Genomic DNA, 23,689 nt, shown 5'->3' on the forward strand with positions numbered 1-23,689 from the left:
CCAGGAATCAATGGGTCATGTGACCGAATGCTTTGTCCGTTGTTATATGCAATCTACAGGTGTATTGTGGTGCAAATAAAGTACATCATGGTGCAACAAGGTGCATCATAGCATCCTAGTATCTATATTCTCTAAGATGGCACCTCATAGAAAACTCTTTAAATCGTACCTCTTTGGGTGTTCTTTGAAAGTATTATGGCAGGGACAAATGTCTGCATCCCATTGCTTCACTTGGGTGCAACCCAAGGCTTGATACCATCTTCCCCTCTATTTGCAATACACCCCACCTACAATCACATGGCTTCTGCAATCAGTGGTGAGGCCTGTTCATACTCTTCAAGAACCGAAAAATTTGTTCTCGCTCCTAAGGCCTTGAAAAAAATAAAAGATAATTTTCTTCTTTATTTTTTGCAGCCCTGGTCTGGGAGTTGTTTTTACAGCTTGTTCTTGACATTTTTTTTCCCTGTATGGTATTCAAGAACGGTTGTGTGATTAGGAAGACATTTTAAGTGGTCATGGTTATGCTGAAAATGTCATCCCTGCTTTGCCACTGGTGTGAAAGCTTGTGGCACAACAATTTTTTTACATCTCATCGGCAATTACAAGGTAATAATAACAAATATTTTATTCCCCCCTCTTCAAACATGTTGTTCTTCTCCTTCTTCAACTCAAAAACTGCGACCTTTTTTTCTATTGTTGTTTCTGTCACGGGGCGTATGCTGCATTAGGAGGGTCCTGTGTGGACTTCCAGGAGTTTGCGATTGTTATTGTCAGCTCAAGAAAATTATAACATTTCTTTGTTCTTGTGGAGAATATAACAGCCTTTATGCAGATGATTCCAAACTCTACATAATCTTCCCAGATGTTGCCACAGTTTGAGCATGATGAAGAAAAGTCACCTTTATCTAATCTGTCTAAGGCTGATTTATGGATGGAATGCCAACCAATCCATGCCAAACAATGTCAACAGAAAACTAATCTATCCAGATAATAATCCAGCAAGGGTTGCATACAACCTGGGTTGGATGACCAGTTGTCCATTTCATTCAATATTGCATCTATCTCTTGGTTAAGTCACATTGCACTTGACAACATTGAAAAAAATGAGGCCATATCTAACTCAGCATAGAACACAGCTCCTGGCACGAGCCGTTGCCTGCGGATAGCTGCCCAAATCAAATTGAATTCACTAATGCTTGACTAGAACGTGATATCAGTATGCCTCAGCTATTCCATCTTTGCTGTATTAACCAGCTCTCCACCTTCAACAATATCCCGAAGACTCATCTCAATAGACAACATCTTCTAACACCCTCACATGCCTAACTCTGGGTCACTTTGTACTTCTGCACCTGTCTTTCTTTTCCCAATTAACTTCAATAGATTAAGCACAATAATGAGAAATAAACACAGGATGACATAATATGATAGTTCAGAAACCAGGACATTGAAATAAAAAAGAAAATAACATTTTAGAAGCACAACAGACTCACCTTTGTTTTCTCTTGAACAGTGTAGGACAAATATACAAATCAAGTAACCCCACAACATTTCAACAAAACCCACAACAACAGAGCCAAATATTCAACTGTATTTAAGTTAACACAATTTAAAAAAACTCAGCATTACAGACACTTCATAAAACCCAGAAAAACCCAGGAGAGAAAATGAAAATTACATCTCATTCTAGAAAAACACAACATTGTTTGAAAAGGCTTAATGTTTTGTAAAATATAACGATGAAACAGAAAGCAAATCATCTCAGAAAATACAATTACTTGATTAAAGAAGGTCATGCATATTGTGAGTTTGTTCTGGACCGCTGTTTCAGAGAAAATATCATTAAAGGGGACAGAAGTTTACTTCAAATACAAGGACGGTGCATTTAAGGTCCGCTTTTTCCCAAAATAGAACTCAACAACAAAACTAAACTCATCTGTGTTAGTGTATTTTGAACTTGTACTTAATTTTTTCCTTTCTTGTTTTGATTGTCTACTGATGGTGGACCAATCCGTTTTGAGGCTACTGATGTTTGATGTTGTCTGTTTTTTTCTTTTCAAGCATGAAAGCCTATGTTAGACTATAACTTCAGGTCCAATGAAAGTGATTTGGTTGTTATGTAATCTTCAGTGTATCTTAATATATACATATCAGTGAGTGAACTGCACATGACGGTTCTTGCTGCTGATGGTAAATCTGGTTTGAACTACTGTACCTCCTAGACAGGACCATCAAGTAAACTGGTGGATCTATGGGATTCACATTCTGAGAAGAATTAACACAAACTAAGTTCTAGCTCAGTTGGTCTCCGATTTTCAGGTTGGTGTCTTACCTTCCATGCAAGAACTTAAAGGGAAAATATATTTTTTGATGGTGTCAAAGATCCATCCTTGGATACGCTGGGACACATCTTCAGTGATGTGTGTGAGGCCATTTAGTCTTTATGCATTGCACCACCTCACTCAGGTGACCCAGACAGGGTTAATCAGACCCTAACTTGTGTCCCTGCTGCACTGGCCCACTGCTCCCTCCTCAGCCATCTCGGGGCTCTTTCTGTAGCCTCCTAATGGTTTTGGCAGCCCCAATGATCTCAGGTAGCATGCAGACTTGGCTCAACACACTCGCAATGTGTCCTCCAGTACGGCCTCCTGTACTGCTTCAACAGCTCCTTGTACTTGGTCCGTTTATGTTTGTTTGATTGTCCAATTTGGTCCACCCAGGAAACTGAGCTTCATCAGGAGCACCTGCTTTCCACTGACTGATGTCAGCGTTACTGTATGTCTCAAGGAAGTTTTGCAACTTGGTCTGGGAACTTTAGATATGGTCTCTGCAATGGCTCTCAGCACCTGAACATGCCACCAGTGGTAATGACCTTCCCACAAGGCTGTCTGGCAGCTAGGTTAGTTCTTATCAACTCACAGACAGATGAAATTGAGCCTAAAACACATAGATCCAATCACTTTGAAGTTCAAAAGGCAAAATTGTGGGAAACATAATAATAATAAAAAAAATGTATATATAATCCATTGTTCAAAATCTTCATCTTAAAAATAACAAGTGGGTAAAGTTGTTATGGAGTGGCACAGGGGAAGAATTTCCCCTGAAATGTGGAGCAGAAGTATATATAGGATTCTTATTTGCAGTAGGAAGCCGGCATCCTCTGAATAATTCCTCCATTGAATTTATTGCCCAATAGACAGTTTCAGCAACCTCTGACTGGACCAAGGCCTGCAACTCATACTTCCATCCAAGTCACACTGTACCAGACCCTCATGGCCCCTCTTCTAAGTGCTGCGTAGTCCCATTTAGCCCTTTTGGGTTGCGCTTTGGGGAATCACCAAATGCTAGTCTCCACCACGATTGACAAAGCTCTCAGTTTACCAATCAGTCTACATTCCAACCCTCACCTACGGTCATGAACTATAGGTTTTAACCGAAAGAATGAGATTGTAAACTAGATTATAAACTGCAGAAATTAGCTTCCTTAATTCTCCATCCTTAATTAGGATGGATGGATGGATGGATGGATGGATGGATGGATGGATGGATGGATGGATGGATGGATGGATGGATGGATGGATGGATGGATGGATGGATGGATGGATGGATGGATGGATGGAATGTATTGCTTTTGTTAGATTTTCCACATTCAAGAGGGAATGGACTTTATTTTTAAGTATCTACAGATGCAAGTGTAATATGCAGTTTATGGGATAACCTTTAAAGAGAGTTAATTAGTTTCTGATTTAAATATTGTATTCTTGTTTTCCATTGTCAGGTCATAGCAACGGACAGACAAATATGAGACTTTATGATGCAGTGCACACTCAGATTAAGATTAGTTGCCAGAAAAGGAGACATTTCTATTTTAATATTACACTGCCAAATTGGCTCTTTTCTTTTTTCATTGAGATTTTTCTCTGACATGATGTAGGTCAGAATGAATAAATTAGAATAAAAAGGCAATATGCTTTTTTCATAAACCACATGAAAATATAAAGGCATTTCTTGTCCATCCAAATGTGCACAATGGTCCTCTCACCAAAAACTTCCACTCCTACATAAACCTTTCATCTCTTTTCATCCAGGCTAAGCTCAGCATTTAATACACTGGAAAATCAGAAATGACTTGGGAAAATATGAAAGACTTAGATCTTTTACTTTGAAGCATTTCCTGTTCATAACAGCATTAGTGTGTTTTGGGGCATAAACGAGTGGACGTTAGGGGTTCTTTCAGGATGCTTTTAGACAAAGTTACAGTCTAGAATCAAGGATTTTCTCTTTCATTCTGATTGTTCGATTCAAAAACACAAGGTTCCCTATGAATATTCAGTTTACCATATGTTAATTGATGCTGACATTGAGGACTAAGTGACTGATGAAATGTTGTTTTTTTGTAAATACAGTTTATGCTCCTTTTAGATCATATTCCAACACAAAGTTGGATTTTTTTTTTTTTTACTAAAGTTATGTTTATTTCAGTGGTGGTTCACTGGGAGGGTTATTATTATTATTATGGGACAAAAACAAATGTTGTTCCCTGATTAATATTCTTTTTTTGCAGTTAATTATCATAATGAATATAAGCACATATAACATTTCAGAGGCATATCTCTGAGTTTGAATATATTTTTTAGTGATTTTAAATACCATCTAGGCTAAGGAAATTACATACTTGAGAGAAAGTTTCACAAGCCTTTAATGATTTTAAACTTAACTAAAGTTTTAATAAATGAACAGGATGATTATGACAGATAAAATTTCATTTGAAAATGATTGGATTATAATTGGATAAATGGAATTACATATTTAGTTGGACTGAACTTGTTTACTTTCTCTGCACAGAACCCAGAGATGACTGTTGTTATAGCGCTATAAATATAAATACAAATAAACTGAAGCAAAGAGACTTGAATTAAACTCAACCCATAAGCTTTATTTTCTTTAACAAGAATAATAAAATCTCTAAACAGGTCTAGCTGTTATAGTGTTTTATCCCCATCTCGATCAACAAACCACAATGATTCTTTGAGTTTATTTTTAATAACATAGAGTAAACTATATAGTTTGAGTCATGCAAAGAATCAATGTGACTGGGAGAGATGTAGGAGTTAAATTACATGATAAATGATGATAAATTATTGATTACTGTCAGTTTAAAGTATGTTGTGTGAGAGAAACACTGATGACAAAAGACAAATCAATGTCACAAATAAGGAAATTTTAAATATTTCCATCATCTCGACACATTTTGAACAAAGTTGTGTTCTTAAATGATTACATTTGCCCTAAAGTCTGTTTCTCGTTTCTTCCTGTAACATCTTGGCCTGAGGCTCCGTCTTCGGGCAGCTGGTGTAGTTGTGAGTCAATTCCGCCAGTAGGTGGCGGTGTGGAAGGGCAAGTAAAAATAAGAACACAACCTATCAGAAGCCCATATTTGCACAAGACTCATAAGACTAAACTTTAGGACAACTTATATTCACTGAACCTGACGAGAAGAATAAATTGTATTTTTAAGTAACAAAAAATATCAACAAGATACACATTTCCTTTTTGTGCATCAATAACGTCGCCATATTGGCAGATGTGACTCTTTGCTTGTTGCTATTCTCACTCGATATATGTAATTCTTTTTGAATAAACAGAATATGTTGTCAAATCTCACAAAAAAGTAGAGGAGAAGTCTTTGATGCAGATAATCTGCAAAACGTCCTGGGCATTTGTCTTTTTGCTTTATCAAAGCTTAAATTACTATCCAAAATCAAAAGATCTTTCGGTCTCAGAAAATCAATTGAAAGTATTTAAGCAGTCAGTTAATCAATAGCAGAGTACTGGCCATAAAAAACAAACAACAAACAAACATATAAGTCGACTTCAAGATACTATGTCCATGAAATAACAATATTCATGAATACAAGGACTCCACAGGAAAATCTGCATTATGTGTGACTTTTCTCAGAACCAAGAACATCCATTTCCAAGAAGACTGTCTCGTGTAGATATTAGATTAACTGCAAAACAGTTCCTTTTTATGTCTGTAACTGACTGCAAAATAAATATGAATATCAAAATCTGGGTTTTGCAGAAAGTTCAATGGAACTCCTCCTCGAAAATACTGTGGAATTATTCATTCTCGATGTTTAAACAGATAATAAATGAAATGCCGCAATAGTTCACCCGATAGTGAAGATAGTTTTTTTTCCCGCAGTCTTGTGACTTTAAATACAGATCAACATTTCCCTAAACGGACGCGGAAACTTTAATACTTATTATCATAATTGGATTGTTTTCATTCTTCAATTTACAATGTGTCAATAACACCTTTTGTAATTCCATGAAAAAAATGTCCACACACTTGAGAAGCGCCCTGGCCGTGCATGGCGGAGGCCTTTGCGTGGAGCTTGCAGGCTCTGCGTGACCCGTGACTGATTCGACTTTACAGCTGACTCTTTTCCATCACAAATGGCTGCCGGATAATCTGGGGAACTACTAGATCACGCAAACTGGGCCGTCTGGATGTGGCGCACCACACCCCAGCAGCGGGCTGCTTCATGAGGCTTCAGGAAGAAAGCTGGCAGGCTTATTAGTATATTCTCTTAATATATCATCCAAATAGGTTGGGTATATCCATTAAATGTGCATGCGTAATAACTGTTTAGATCTTATAAATAAGTTACACTTTCTTGAAGCTCTTTTCTATCTTCTCCAAATCTATTTTCGCGTTAAGAATTGCTTGAAATTAAAGCTTCACATTAGTCATGCGGACCGTATTGCACTGAACGACCACTAGAAAGGATACAGGCCACACCAAACTTTTCCTTTTTTCTTTTCCTTTTTTTTACTCGTTTTAAAAAAACCACACACAGTTAATTTCCAAAAGCCTTTTTGTGTTATTTATTTTTTTCCTCTCTTTTCATTTGCCTCAGTGACGTTTCCCTCCACGTGACCGTGAGCTGGTTTAAATAACGAGAGAAGACCCGCCCCCTGCGTGATTCAAGGTTTGGCCGTTTTGCGGGTTTATACGCACACTTAAGTCTGTGGCTGCTTTTTCAGTTTGTGTTTTAGACCCAGAAAACATATGGACATAGCTACAAAAGAAGCGGACAGTTTTCCCCTGCTCGTCCTCCTATGAGTTTTTGAAGAGGGAGGTGCAGCAGCTCCATCCAGTCGTCCTCCTGCAGGCGCCGGAGCCGGAGCGCACGCACGGCCGCGGCTGCAGCAATGACTCTGAGCTCAGAGATGTCGGACGCCTCCGTCCTTTCCGAGGAGACCGACATAGACGTGGTCGGCGAGGGCGAGGACGGGGACGGCCAGACGCGCTCCTTCGTGGACGAGGTGGCGCAGATGCACGACGGCATCCTCCTGGCCGGCTCTCCTCCTCCGTGCCTGGACGGCTCCACCTCCTCCAGGGACGCCTACAAGCCGGCGGGCAAGAACACCCTGGTGAAGCCCCCTTACTCCTACATCGCCTTAATCACCATGGCCATTCTCCAGAGCCCCAAAAAGAGGCTCACCCTCAGCGAGATCTGCGACTTCATCAGCAACCGCTTCCCTTACTACAGGGAGAAGTTCCCGGCCTGGCAGAACTCCATCAGACACAACTTATCCCTCAATGACTGCTTCGTGAAAATACCACGGGAGCCCGGGAACCCCGGGAAGGGGAACTACTGGACCTTGGACCCGGAGTCGGCCGATATGTTTGACAACGGGAGCTTTCTGCGGCGGAGGAAGCGCTTTAAGAGGCAGCAGACGCAGGACTTGCTGCGGGAGCACGGCGGCTTCCTCCCCGCGGCCGCTGCGTACGGGTATGGGCCGTACGGCTGCGGCGCGTACGGCGTCCAGCTCCAGTCCTACCACACGCACTCTGCGCTTTTTGCGTTCCAGCAGCAGCAGCAACAGCAGCATCAACAGCAGCACTCCAGGCATTCACACACGGGGACCATTATCCCTTCACCTTCTTTGATGCCCACCAGCACGGACTTAAGCAGAACTCGGTTTTATCCTCCGCTCGGCTCCAGCTTGCACGGCTCAGCCGCCGCATCTTCCCCGGTGCGTAAATCCGGCTCTCCGGTGCAGCGCTCGCCCTTCTCCATAGAGAGCATCATCGGGGGGTCGGGGAGCCCCTCATGCAGGACTTCTCCGGTCGTGGTCCCAGTGTCTTCTTTGGGAGCTGTTTTACACCCGCCTGAAAACTTCCCGAATAACAGAGTTGTCGGCGGCACTAGCGCCTGTTAAATGTTACTAATCTTATCAAGAAACTTTAGAAAAAAAAGACACAAAAACGCCCCTCTTCGAAGGTAGGATTATTTTTGTATGTTTATTTGAGAGCACGCAGCTGAATGATGGACATACAAAACACTAACTGTGCCTATATTCATGCTGTTTCTGAACATCGCCTCTTTTATATTTAAATTTTCTCGGTGTGAATCAGATGTTGAACTTTTCTTGTATTTTCCATGAAGTGATTAATCCGTTTCAATCACTGTTCCTGGCGTCTCAGGTTATAAAGCTGATCACATGTTTGTTTTGTTTGTTTGTTTTAAGGCTGATAATGTTAGGCTATTTGTGTCAAACACATCCATGTTTTTTTTTATTAGCAGATCAAAACAAAGTTTTAAAAGTTTTGATTTGAACTTTGTACGTATTAAAAAAAGAAACAGAGATAAAAGTCATACATTTATAATTATATGCAGTGTGTGTTGATTTCAGTAATAAAACATTGTACATTTTTTGAGCAAGTAATGTGTAACTGAAGTGTGATATTTTTACAGTTTTTTTTCAACCGAAATAAATTTCATTTTACAAAATAAAAATAATTTGTTCGGAGATACTTTTATTAATTAATGCTGACACTGTTGGCGGTATATTATGTTATGTTTTTATGTTATTAATATTATATTTTTAAATTGCAGCTGTGTAACGCAGTGAGATTAAGAAGAATATATCTAGAGAGGGCTTTGTGTTGGGGTCTTTGCAGATACGTGTGTGTAAAAACCTCCAAACGTTACAAATGTACTCATCTAATATACGCGTTGGAACATGCGCACACGGAGTCTGTGTCCGTGACCTCTCTCGCACTCATCCACGTTAATTACAGTGAGCGTACATGAGCGTGTCAGCTGGGTGACACGGGGCTGCATGGGGGAGAAAAAAAGAAAAAAGAAGAAAAAAAGCACCCCTCATACAAAAATGATGCTATCTGCTCCTGTAGTGGACACGAAAATTTAAATTCTGTCCAAAATTATGCAAAATCAGATCAACCCTCTCACCATTTTTTTCTTTTTTCTCACCGTTATTTTGACTCTTTTAGCACCAAAAAGGCAGTAAGTTAACGCAAAAAAATCAAACATCTTGGCTATAGCGCTGCCTGATGTCTCCATGTGTCAGTGTTATTCTTAATTTTTCATCATCCCACATATGTTTTTTTTTTTCTTGCTTGTACAGCCTCAGAGCTTCCGTGACCGGACGTGTGTTCCCAGTCGCTTGCGTGTGTCTGGCTCCTCTGATCCAAAGTGTGTGGATTGTAGATGGCCAAATCGGTGCAGTGCTCAGAGCCAGTTCAGTAGGCCACGGCAGGACAGCTATGTGCGTGATGATGTAACACGCAATGAGAGAGACGGACATGCACTCGCAGAGTGAGGGGGGCAGCAGCAGGGAAGGAGGTCAGATGCGCCAAGTGGACTTGTTTAGAGGAGGTTAAACAACAATAAGAGCTAATGTGTCTAGTTTCGACGCGCAGGACTTTTACAATCACTGCAAGAGGCACGAGGGTTTCCTGTGTGAAGGATTTATGGTGAGCATCACGCATCTATCTAAGCCATGTGTTATTCGGTCAGTATAGTGAATATAATGCGTTTGGAGCTCGACGACCCTCTTAGGGGCCTCTGTCAAGCATTATCACGCCTGTCACATTTATTTTATGGTGTGTTTTTTCTACAGAACTTATTGTGTGTTCGTTAAACTTATTGGCAGTTTTGTTTAGTCTTCCCTCTGCTGTCTCAGCACAATTTTTGGTGAAGTTGTAAACTACAGACTTCAGTGCATGGAGGCAGTTAAAACTCGGATATAAAGGCCCACATACGCTTACCCCGATAGGCATCTGTGGTTTGGGAGAGTGCTCCATTCATACTAATCGTTTAAATCATGTAAATGGTACAAACGAAGCAATTTAACCGCGGGGTGTTTTAAGTTTGTTCTTACTTTTTCTGTCTGGATGTTATTGAGCTTTACGCGTCAAAGATATTCATTCATTCACGTGACCCGTCACTGACCACAGGCCTGCGTTGCAACATGCATGATTTTCCTCAAGAAAGACGGTTAAAAAAAGACCCTAGTAAAGGCATGGATAAAAAAGATACGCCATTACACGTGTGAGCGCAACAACGCCTCTATTACGTTTATTGTTATGCTACTTTTAAATCAGCCTAGTATATTTAAAAGGCTTCAACCTGGACGGTTATTGATTATAATATATTCAATGTTGTTCCTACCCCTTATAACCAGTTTAAACAATATAAACATCGAGGCAATATGGGTAAAATAATTTATTTACTACTTATATTGCTACTGGGTATTAGTATTGTTTATACAGAAGTTAGTTTTGCATATATAAAGCAGGAATAAATCAGCAGTGGTGAGAGATGTCAGGTCTCACGTTAAAGACAACAATTAAGAGAAAAACTTTTAGAAAAACTCAAGCAATTAATAAAGAAGACACGCTGCTGGAGATGGTAAAACGTTAATAAGTGTGTTTTCCTGTTGAAAATGCCACTGTGATTTTTTTTAATTAATTAAAAAAAAAAAAAAAAAATTCGAGAGGCAAAGGCTCTGCGCTCGTCACCATCTAGGGATACCAGAACATGTTTCCGGTCCGTCACTACACGTGTATAACCCTGATAACCCTGAAAGAAAAAAAAAAAGAACCTCAATGATGACTTATAAAAAAAAAAGAGGAAAAAAAATATTTTAGCAGATTATTCACTTCATCTGATCTCCGTAATTGTTTTGTTATGAGCAGCAGCAGTGAAGCCCGGTGGTTAAACAAGAGGCTGATGGCCACATGTCCGGATCATCAGCCTCCTTGAGTGCGAAGCCGCAGCACTTTATCATGCTGGGTCACGGGTCATCAGGAAAGGAGATCAAATATAAAACTCAGCTCATAATGCACCGCCATCCACGCCAACGTGGGATATTTATATTTGGAAGGAACTTTTTATTCTATTTTAAAATATTATTTTTAAGTAAATAAGTTATGATAATTGACCAGTCTTCAACCCTGCAGAGCAAAATGTATCCCTCTTTCTCTGTAAAGTATAATTATTAGAGGAAAAAAAATGTTGTTTTACAAAACACAAAACTACCAACACCGTCTTGATATAATGATGATTGTAAAATCAATATCCACGTAAATAAGGATTTACAACAGCTTGTGTGTGTGTACGTGTGTGGTTGTGTGTACATGTGTGTAGAGAGAGAGATACTGTGCAAAAGTCTTATGCATCTATAGTTTTGTTGTCTCATCAAAATTTTAATCCATATTATTTTTTCAGTCTCATTACTAAGAAAGAAAAAAACAGAAAACAGTTAAAATAGCTGAAATAGGCTATTATTAGCTGTTTAATACTAATTATCTCAGAAATCCTCTGAAGAATTCATGGACATAATATGAATTACAAAAAACAAAATAAAACCACATGTTGACCTCTCTGAATGAAGCACAGATTTAGTTTATTTTGGTGTATGAGAGGCTGGTATCTGTTGTGTGAGTGTATAATTTTAAAGAAAAATCAAGAGATAGTGACTTAAACTGAAAAAAATATTCAAATTTGTTATAATGTTACCTGATATAAGATAAAATTATTTTAAAGCAAATCAATGCGAAATAAGTTTGTATGTCATGTTGACACAATAAAACACACACACACACACACACACACACACACACACACACACACACACATATATATATATTTATATATATATAATATATATATAATATTATATATATAGATAGATAGATAGATAGATAGATAGATAGATAGATAGATAGATAGATAGATAGATAGATAGATAGATAGATAGATAGATAGATAGATAGATAGATAGATAGATACGTATACTTTGATTTAGACCTTTCAAGATCACTGAATGAAATTCTTGGAATTTCAGCTAGAGTTTGGAATACTAATAGACTTTTTTAGTTCTAAACTTTGACACTTCTTTTTGCCTTTTTGTAATCTTTTCTTCCTGAGTAGCTACTGAAGTTACCAAATACATTCATTTGTAAGGGCTAACAAACCGTGGTGCTTTTTAAGTTCTCCAGGACCCCAAAAGATAAAGTTTTAAATCTTTTTCCTGTGTGTTTTCCTTCCTTTGTGTGGAATAGTTACTATTGCAGATCATTTATTCTGTTTATTATTTAAGAATAGAAATGTCTATAGATCTTTTTTGAGCGTTGGTTCAAACTGTTAGCATTTCTTGATAACAAATCTATGAAAAGTGCGGCTGGAAAAGGGGGGTGAAGAAGAGATGAGAAAACCTAAAAGAATGAATACCTCCCAGGGAGGTGCAGAATCTCTCCATCTGCCATTCAGCGCATAGAGCTGTCGCTACACTTATCCTCTCGCTCTAAAAGGAGCTCCGCTTTCCACCCCATTAAAAAGTTTGGGAACTAATGCCTCCTCTGAATGCTACCCTAATTAGAGGCTGCTGAGGACTGCTAGGACCTGCTGCACAAGTGTGGCTTTGGGAAGGATTCTACTTTTCCCTTTTTGCAATGCCATCGCTTTGCTTAAACTTTATTTCTTTTTTTCTTTCTCTCTCTGATCCCACCATCCACACACACACACACACACACACACACACACACACACACACACACACACACACACACACACACACACACACACACACACAGTGTTCAGTGGTGATGATCCAGCCCATGATGAGACTTACAGTAACACCAACAGAGATCCATGAAGTGCTGTCTGACAGAGGAATTAAAGACTCTGGCTCCAGGCCACGTCGCTCCAGACGGGCCCGGGAGAAACTCTGAGCTTTCACCACTTCATGAAGTGGAAGCTTACGCGTTCTTGCACATAATTTATTTAGCTGAAGACTTTCAGGGGTGTTTTTATTTATCCTACATCTTGCCTGTCTCACCTCGTTGTGAACCCTCAGATCCGGGATCTGCTGCAGAATTATGTTGCTGCCTCTCACTGCATTTTTCACCTTTTTTTTTTTTTTGTCCTGCGTGTGTTTGCTTTGGCATACTACCGACTCATACAAACAACCAGGGCTCTTAGCTTATCCATCACGCTTGTGCAGAATGTGATGATAAAATAACAGGCGGCTTGAAACAAACCATTTGTTACGGTGAGATTTATTATTCTGTCCACTTGAAACGAAATACAGAGGTTACCTAGACAACGTCTACTCAGGTTACAACAATAAATAGACCAAAAATTGGCCCTTTCTGACAAGAAAGTCCCCAGTCGTGGTCACTGCAGAGACCCCTGAGTTAAGCAGCTGCGTGACATCACCGCAACATCCGCTGACTGTTTGCATCCTAAACATCATTAAGCATCATTGGGTTCCCATTCAGAAGGGTCTGCCAAAGAAGCCCTGCTTTGACTACCAGCTTTGGGCCTGATTACTTACATGCAACAACGCCTTTTGGCCATAAACACTTCATCGAGCGCCAGTGGCCCGTTCATCATCGTGACACCCACAGGTAACCCAAACCGAGCGTTGCAGCTTGACACAAGGCAGAGCCCAAACATTTCCTCCGAGAGGGACTTGCCTCTAAACACAGACCTCCAGAAATCCATACAGCAAATACAGAGCACCACACAGGGCAAAATATGTATTTAAAAGCAGTAAACCATGTAGATTACATACAAGTGTCTGTATTTCCATAATGTAGCTGCGTGTTTGTGTATGCGGGAGAGGGCGGAGGGACTTGGACACTTTCCGTCTCCGTCTCCTGCAATATGTCATAGATTTCTCAGTGTTGATGGCCTTGTCACTCAAAAGGCTAAAAAAGAAAAAAACATCACCACTGGAAGCCACCCATGTGGCCCATTCACTCCTTACTTTCCCTCCCTAAATATCCTCCCCCAAACATTCCCTTCTGTTTGTATATTTCCTTCTTTCCATCCTCCTCCTTCTCCAGCGCTCCGCCTCATTAAATCAACCACAAAGTGTCTACGGCAGATGACTCGGATCCCTAAAAGGAACGGGGAAACGCTGGCGCTGGGCCTTCAAGTGGTTGTTTGAGCCACCCATGCTCTCTCCCTGTGTCGCTACGTCCCTCCTAGACTTTTGGAGCTCTGCCCGAATCTGTCTTACCATTCGACAGACGTGATCCTCGACCCACAATTAGATCCAGAGATTTACACACACACACACACAAACCCGGCAACTCCTCTGCCAAAATGTGCACCACATAAAAGATAAAACCAAGGCTCGCTGTAACATATTAAGACTCTAAGCTTTGATTTCCTGTTAGCACAATGCATGGTTATGTATGACATTGTTGAGGTGAGGGAAATCCTGAAGAAAGGCACGTTTTTACACTGTTGCGATGAGCTAAACCTAAGAAAGAAAACGAGCTGATAAACGGGCAAAAGAGTGAGCAGGGATACGGTTGATGAGGGTAATTGAGGGGCTGTTTCCTAACATGTTTTGAATGTGCACATGAACAACTCACACTGGTCTGCAGCTAGTATCTTTCTGTAGTCAAGGGCTGGTTTTTACTAAACTGTTCCTACAGTTTTGATGAATGAAAACACACACTTATTGTAAAACATCAATGCAGACTTTTTCCAAAGCTGCAAAAACACCATATACCCTTCAAAAAGCCTCCTCTTGCAAGCAGAACCAGTGTTAAAACATCTGAGTTTCACCATGCTGCATTATTGGATACTTCCTCCCATGGTAGCCGGTACTTCCTGTGCCCCGTCACAACATGTTCAGGGGCCTCTGTCAAAGTATAAGTTCGCTTCAGGTGGCGTCCTGCCACCCCTGCGCTTCAGGGTGGCCAGGGCGCTGTTGGACTGGCGAAGTGACTCCAGGTAACCGGATACAAATCCAAAGTGCTGCAGGGTGCCGCATACGTGCTGAAATGAAGGCTCACTCTAGTGAACACTCACTGGATGAATTTCAATGCACTTCCACTGCTAACGTAAGCTAAATACACTTGATCAGCACCAGAAATGCGCTCTGCAACTCAACTCAAACCAATTGCAACAGTTCAGAGAGGCAAAGAGGTTCCATCTTGTATGTTTACTGAATTACCATAATCTCAACTTGCTTCATGTATCCGAGTCACTCTAGTTCGAAAAAAAAGGGGGGGGTGGGGGTGGGGGGCTATCACACATTTTATCTCCAATGCTTAGAGTGCCTCTCTTATGCTTCCATTTTGCCCTCTTGTACACAGCTAAGCATGAAAAGAGGCTTTTACTCCCCCACATCCCCTCAGTGCACACACACTCCTGAATGTGAAAACCAACACTAATTACCAGCATCCAATAATGGTTATTCACAGCGATCATTATGCAAGCGATGGTGTCCGAACAGCAAAAAATGAAACCCAATTTTAGCAGGAGGCAGTTGCTATGATGATGACGATGATGCTGTGACCGCTGGTCAAAGGGGCAACTGGCTACAACCACATAACCCTAATGATTTCAACAGTTACTGAGTGAAACAAAAAGCTACAAGTAAAAATGATAATAAAGGCATGTATTTAAAGGCAACATGTAAACCTGTGAACACACTGTTGCAGTGTCTTCATAGGTCTGCCTCAAAAGTCAATCAGCAGCTACAGCTGATCCAGAATGCTGTTTCCCGGGTTCTCACTAGAACTAAGAAAGTGGACTGATTCACTGCAGTTCTGAGATCCCTACACTGGTTCCCTTTACCTCAGAGAACAAACTTTAAAATACTTCTGTTAGTTTATAAATCACTGAATGGTTTAGGATCCAAATACATCTTGTTGTTGCCATATCAACCACCACTGGACTTAAAAGTGAGTTTCTAAAGCAGATTCTGGTCATTTTTACCAACTGTTGTTACACTGGGAATTTCTTAGTATAACGTATTGTGTGAAAGATGAGTTTTGCATTTTCACATGCAAAATGCCTTAAAACAACGTGTATGTTTTTTCACATCAAAAATCAAGTTCACAAAATATTCCCATATGTCTCTTTTTACATCAGTGGTTAAGCAAAGTCGTGATGTGTTCATCACCACTGGGATTCCCGTTTGATCTTCAAAGTGGAACATATAGATAAAACTGAACACATTTTGGAAACAGAAAAATTAAAATCTAACTAGTGAATTTGTCAGCTAAAACCTCTCTAGAGTCCAGGTTTAGTGTCCTGTAACCAAACTATTATATGGTTTTAAAAAAATGTCAAAATGACTTGGGGAAAAAAAGTGACCTAATGAGGTATGAATTACTCCAAGCGGTCATTTCTGGTGTTTCATGTGCTGTTTGCTCAGGTGCTGCCCATAGACCCGTGTGTATGCAGCTTTCTATTGTCTTATCTTCATCTTTTATTAAATAAAAACTTCCAAATACAAACTAAAATAGCCAAAAGAATTTCCACAAGTCTAAACGTAACAATCCACAGCATGTAAAACACGCGACATGCCCTCATCTCCCTCCAATAATATTTTGAGTAGATTATGCCGAACGTATGTACACATGCGTCGCTAATTATGGTCTGTTGTATATGAAGCCTAAGAAAACAGCATCTAAATTTGTTTAAAATCTCCATTTGTTTCTTCAGCCGCAACAGTTTCTCAAACGATGCCCTGGATGGCCTTCAGTCGTTGTTTGTTTTTGTCCTGATTCATGTACAGCACAGCTACCAGTGCAGCCAAGCCAAATAGGATGGAATAATAAGTTTGGAAGTTCTCAATAAAACTGCATCGCATTAGGAGTTTTTATTGCAAAAGTAAAGAAATAAGGCTTCGAATTTCAGCGACACAGAAAAAGTCGCCTAACAGTTTAATTTGCTGAAAGTCATCTGGGAACCAGCGAGTCACAATAAAACGCGCCGGCCTGCAGGCAGGATGCCGACGGTAGCAACACAGCTCTAAAACTGTCACTTCTCCGCCTGTATGTGCAGCTTAATTGATTGACTGGCTGCAGTGGTCTCCTCCTGATGTGTTCATCCTCTCCAGTCGCTCTGCACTCAGGTGGAACGAGGGGGGAGTGGGGTGAGGTGGGGTGGGAGGCCCACGACCTGGTATTGGTCCAGCGTGAGCACATGTGTTACACACATCAGCGTGTTTCCATTTCTCTGCCCGTCACCAGGGGGGATAGAGTTACTGTGTACTGATGAGGGAGGAGGGATGAAATGCAGCGATGGCTGGATGGTGCTGCATGTCGCAGAGTAACCACATAAATCTGAGTGTCTAAACGGTGGTCATTGTTTGTAGTGGAACTTTTCCTCCCACATATGTCCTCCCCATGTCTCTCTCTTTTTTCTTCTTTCTCCAGTCTTAAACTCACAACTTTTAAGACAGCTTTGATTGACTTATCGGATCTTGCAAATGTTTTAAAAGATGAATCAAAGTATAAAAAACTCAGCTATGGCAGTTCACCAAAAGAAAGAAAAAAAAAACCCTGAAACCTAATTCTTGAAAGAGATGTTTTAGGAAACAAATGTCTTTTGTATAGCAGCTGTCAGCTCTTACTTTGCAAAATGAACAATTGTATTGACTGAAAGTAAGATGATGAGACGAAATTCTAACTTTAAAGGTATTTCACAATTGGAATTTGTCATAAAATATATATCATATTGAGATTTACTTTTGAAGCCAACTGGTAAAAATGCAGTTTCTCAGAGGACCACTAGGAGCTGGCAGCAAAAGTGAGTTAACTTCCAACTTGTGTCACAGATACCTCCTCAGATGTGCTGAGATGCATCAGGGATGATCCTGCGGTTTTGGGTGTTTCGGGTGTTTGAACCTGACTCATGTGACGCAGCCAGGGTTAGTCTACTGCACCACACATTTATGACTAATGAGAGTACGTTTTGTTTATTTATTTTCCTTGAGTGACACATTGTAAAATCAAATAGCTATCATGGCTTATATAAATACGTTACCAGTACTAATATGTTCTATTTAATAGGTTTTATGAAGTAACATGCAATTGTATGGCAAGAAATTACATTTGACTTTTTAGTGTGTAGTTTACATGGACTAATTTACCATAAATAACTAATTTCATATTAAATGAACTTGGCACGGTTTAAGTCATTGTCACTACAGGGTTCAAGCTATTGTTACTTGCAAAGAGTAAAACCAATGAGATCTGCGCATGTGCACTAGAAGCCAGGACAGTTTTCGCGCTCACAGAGGTCGCTAACATATTTTCCTGGAGGTCTTGTTGTGTAAGAGCAGTGAGGTAAGTATCAAATATCAAATAACCAAAATTTGTGTGAGAATGTGATTGTTTTAGTTCCGTTATAGCCAGTACTCGAGTTGTAAAAAAAAATCAGGGGGGATGGTGGATTTTATCATATGGGGACAGATAATTTGTGCTGATTACAAATAATATAATATATTACAAATAATAGCACTGACCAAAACACCTGCAGAAATACTGCAGGAATGACATAGCAGCAGTTAAATGCAGCCTTCTGTAAGCTTTAAATATCCACTGGGCTTACATCAAATACATCAAAATACAACAATAAAAAACAGTTTTCTGAACTTATCAATATGACTCTGTCCTTCACAGGATAAGTAAAATGGATCACTGCAAAAACTCAAAATCTTAAGAATATTTGTCTTATTTCTAGTTAAAATGTCTCATTTTAGTAAAAGAATCTCATTACACTTAAAACAAGACTCATCACTGGAAAAAACAACAATTTTCACCTGTTTCAAGTAGATTTTCACTTGAAATAAGTAGAAAAATCTGCCAGTGGAACAAGATTTTTTTGCTTGTAATGAGAACATAAACTTGTCCCACTGCAAGATTTTCCTACTTATTTCAAGTGAAAATTTACTTGAAACAGGTGAAAATTGTCAAATAAGTTATTTTTCTGGTGTTATTTTTCTGGTGATGACTCTAAATGTTGAAATAGCAGTAAAACCACATCCATTGATGAAATGACATAAGGGATGGAAAGGGGGGATGGCAGTTTTACAGGGGGGATGATTTTGACTGTTTTTATTTCAGGGGGGATGCCATCCCCCCTCATCCCCCCTCAACTCGACTACTGGTTATAGCGCCAGCTATCATTGGTTACATACTAACTTAGCTGACAAACACTGCGCAAGTTAAGACATGTCTTCGTGGCTGTCCGGCAATATGGGAAAAAAGATCGCTCCAAAATGTATAAAACGGTCATAACAGAGTGTGGTCGAGGTTGAGTATGAGAGTGGACGATATGAACGCTGTCAGTGTATTGAGTAGTTGATCACTACACTGATTTTTGTTGAACGTCGCAGGGGAACAATATCCACTGACAGAACGTTGCTACTCGGTGGGCCTGGTGGTTCAGCAGTTGGCTTCGTCACGAGGCCGGTGTTTAAATCGAAGTAAGGTCATATGTGATGTCCAGTCCGGCTACCTAATGCAAGATCCTTAACGTTTTATGACTGTATCAGTTCTGTATTTATGTGTCTCGGCACTCTGTTATTTCATTTCTTTTCACGCATTACAAATAACAGCCATCTTTAAAAAGTAGCTATGGTAAAATGATATCATGTATAGTGCTACAATACTGATAGTATTATCTTATAATAATAATTTATGGTAATAGTAAAGTAAAAACTGCAGTGACATGCTAAAATAACATTGTGTGATCAGTGAATATGGATTTTATATGAATAAATATGGATTATTGCACATGTACAGTTTTCTGTGTGTGTAAAATTTTAAATGGAACTTTTTTTAATTAGAAATATCCTTAGCTTAAGGCAACTGTCTTGGAGGATCAAAGCAACTGCTTCTTCAGTGTGGCCAATCATTGCTCTGTGAAACTGAATGTAAGATACCAGTAGTCAACAGTTTGGAGGGTATATCTATCATATACCTACAACTTTATAAGATAAACTATTGCAGATTTAGTGGATCTGTAAGAATTGCACCAAAATACAAACGTAAATATTAGCCTAAATTGTTTTTATGTAAGCCTTTTATTCACAAATTTTGCTTCTTGAGTTTCAGCAGTTGTAATATATGCTTTTTCCTGTGTTTCATATTAGGAAATAAAACTGTCATGTTTTAAAACGTGGGATAAAAATGGATCAGACCTTCCCACTCCTGAGACGGGAGGTTGTAGAGGCCGGACCTCCAGTAAAAACCCTGAGGGAGCCATGGCCTGTCCTTTTTTAAGAGTAAGAACAGACACTGAGATGCCTTTTTTTTGTTTACATCCATGCTAAATGTCCATTTAGTCATATGCTTTTAATGTATTATTCCTGTGCATTGCAGGTATACACAGAGTTCAACAGGATCGCCACCACAAATCTAGAAAATTGCTTTTTTGACGCGTTAGACCGCTTCACACCATGCTTTATCAATATCTTCAAGTCCAAGAGAAGAAATGTTGGAGACATTTTGCAGCAGATTGATTCAGGGGCAAGTTTACTAAATGTTTTGTAATTTAATTTTTTGTTGGGTATAAATGAGCATAAATAAAGTATTTTAGAAACTGGCAATTAGCAGTACTGTTCAAACACTAGGTCCTTTGCTCATGATAAAACTGTACGAGATCTGAAGACAACTTCTCTGCACTGTCAAAAACATCTAGATATAACTATGTTCATGTACGCTTTTCTCAGAGAGAGAAACAGTTTATAATCCCAGCAGTCTGGTGACACTTCTGAGGGACGCTGCAGGTCAATACTGAGACATAAACAGGAACACATTTGTCAAACTAAAAGAAACAGGGAAATTAATGAAAACTTACTGAACAAGACTTGAAGGCTGTGTAGGCAGATCAAAAAAATAATATTTCACTGTTGTAATGGTGATTTTATGTCATACAGGATTGAAACTATAATGAGGCCTGGGCACATGTGACTGTTGGTTTGTTGACTATTATTGGATAAGATGCACCGGTGTCTCAGAGTCATCTCCACTTAAACCCATTATCAACTGCCGTCATCATGGAAGGAGGTACGGTGTTGGAACATCACACAAACCGACCACAAGCACTTTCCCTGTTGTCTGGCCTTGATGCTCTCAACCTTGAGTACCCAAAGGCCATAAAAAAACATGTGTAATTTAATCCAGAGCCATGCTCAGGCTGGGAGAGAGCAGACTCCCCACAAGACTAAGGACTCTCCTTTTGACTTAGTGCAATTATCGAGGAATAATAATATTCCTGGTTGGTATTGATAAGTCATTATGGCAGTTATTTGAAATATTTTACTATTGTTTTTGTTACAATTGTTATGTTTATGCGAAAACGCACATGCTACAGTCACATAGAGGTTTTTAAATGCATTGTGCTAAGACACAATGCACTATTTTATTTGTGTTATGTTTCCTGCTGAACATACGGCACTGCAAATCCGCTGGCAAAAGGTGACAAATGTTTAAGTTTTCAATCAATCAATCAATCAATCAATCAATCATTTATTTTAACTCACGACCATGATCACATGGTATGGAGCACAAGAACACAAACATTTGTACATTTGTAGAGAGTGGCAGGCTGTACATGTTCAACTAAAATACTCAATTTGGCAAAAAAATTAAAATCATTTAAACAGAGGAAGGACATTCTTCAAAAAGGCGCCTAATTTATAAATAACATTTAACTTATTAGAGTGAAGTAACAAAATCAATTTAAACATAGATGGTCGGTTTGTATAATGCTTTGGTAAGTATTTTTGTCTGAGATTCATTATATTTACATTTTTACATTCAAACTAAATATGAAACTCATCTCCAATACGGTTGACGTTACAGAAGTTACAGAATCTCTGACTTCTATCAGTTCATTCAGTATCACAACAAGTGCACTTGATTAAATGATTGTTTACATCAATGGAAGTTTGCTCATGTGTATGAAAGTGGCGTCAGTTGCTATAGAGTAATTATGACCATTCTTTAAGAAGAGTTTTTGCATTTGCATTTATTCACTACATTCCTGACAGTTGTAACATACAAATGTTTTAAAGTTGTTGAAATGTTGAAAATTGAAGGTTTAAGAAATAAACTTGTTTTAACTTTAATTTGATTCAGTGTTGCATATTTTTACATATACTTGTACTGCATTTATTTAACAATTATAGTGATTTGGCAGGCATTTTTTGTGGTTTAGATGTAGCTCTTACAAAGTAGACCTTCACTACATGATTAACAAATGTTTTACAGATTCATTATTATTACATATAATTACATCATTATTTGCAGCTTAAACCTAGCCTTTATTTACTGTTGCATTAAAATGGATTTTAGTACAGTTTGCATGCTTTTATGAATTAATCTGACTGCTCTTAAAGTAAATGAAAGTAAAACATCTCACTTACAAAACATTTTACTGTAGTCAGCCTAGCTTAAATAATTGTGTTATTTGGAATCCACACAACAGTAAAGTTTACATCATACAGGTTAGTATTCTCAACTTATACCTCTGAGTAGTACATACTTAAACAATAGTACTCATAAGGCAATTTTGCAAGTACCTTGTACTGGTTTGGCTTGGATATAAGTGTGTTTTACTTTTTAAGCATTAGTTGCCAAAACACACAATACCCTAGTCCAGTGTACTTATTATTTTAAGTGCAACCGGTTTGCATAATCTTTTTCAAGTTAGGTTAACTTATCAGATTTTACAGTGCAGTTCCATTGGAGTTTATAGTGTCAATTAGTCAGCTGTCATCACTTTATGTACCTTTAAAGAAATTAACATCTGAGGTGTGAATTAAAGCATAACAGACATTAATATTTCTTCAAGATAATGTGGCTTGTAGGTACTCTTAACAGACCACAAAGGTCCTCTCTGGGTTGGTTAATGGCTCAGGTGGATCTGAAATGAAAATAGATTGATGGATTTGATCAGAATAGATATCAGGTAATATCAGTTGGCATCCTCGGTTAGCATGAGGAAAACTACTTTAAAATATCTAGCTTGTGCTAACTGATGTAAGGTTGGCATGTTCCAACTAGGGTTTTTTTTCCTCATCCCTCGTTTTTCAACGTTTTTGGATCTAATCAAGAGCTGTACAGAGTTACGTACTCAAACCTGCACAACTGTACTTCAATTTGGTCCAGTTGTCTTCTTGCAGTGATGGCAGTCATGTCTGCATGTCAAACATGTCAGCCAGGCTATGATGAGATGGAGGTCGTGCAAAGCCTTCCTTTTTTTTGTTATATTACATCATGCAGGCTTGAATTGTGTGATACTCCACCATGACAAACCCTGCAGTGTCAAACTATCTTTACACGTGTACGGTAAATATTTCACTGTAGAATACAGGCAGATGAGACGTCAGTGTTGTGTCGCTATTTTACATTTGCTGTAACTCATTTAAGCATTATGTAACTGTGTATTGGATTACAGTATATGAATGTCATATATATGACATTCATATAAAGATATGACTGTAAATTGTATGTAATGTGATGGTAATTATGTATATGATTTAGATATGAACAAATCATTGACATTTGAATTCGATTTTTAAATATAATTCAAATCCCCAC

General features: G+C 39.0%; 1 protein-coding gene across 1 annotated transcript; it reads left to right on the forward strand.

The window, feature by feature from the left end:
- The first annotated feature begins 7,004 nt into the window (after nucleotides 1-7,004).
- foxd1 (forkhead box D1) lies at nucleotides 7,005-8,775 on the forward strand. The gene has a single exon (XM_061733313.1). The coding sequence runs from the start codon at nucleotides 7,222-7,224 to the stop codon at nucleotides 8,233-8,235; it is 1,014 nt and encodes a 337-aa protein (XP_061589297.1). The 5' UTR covers nucleotides 7,005-7,221; the 3' UTR covers nucleotides 8,236-8,775.
- The last annotated feature ends 14,914 nt before the right edge of the window (nucleotides 8,776-23,689 follow it).

Source organism: Cololabis saira, chromosome 11 (genome assembly GCF_033807715.1).
Source record: "Cololabis saira isolate AMF1-May2022 chromosome 11, fColSai1.1, whole genome shotgun sequence".
Taxonomy (NCBI): domain Eukaryota; kingdom Metazoa; phylum Chordata; class Actinopteri; order Beloniformes; family Belonidae; genus Cololabis; species Cololabis saira.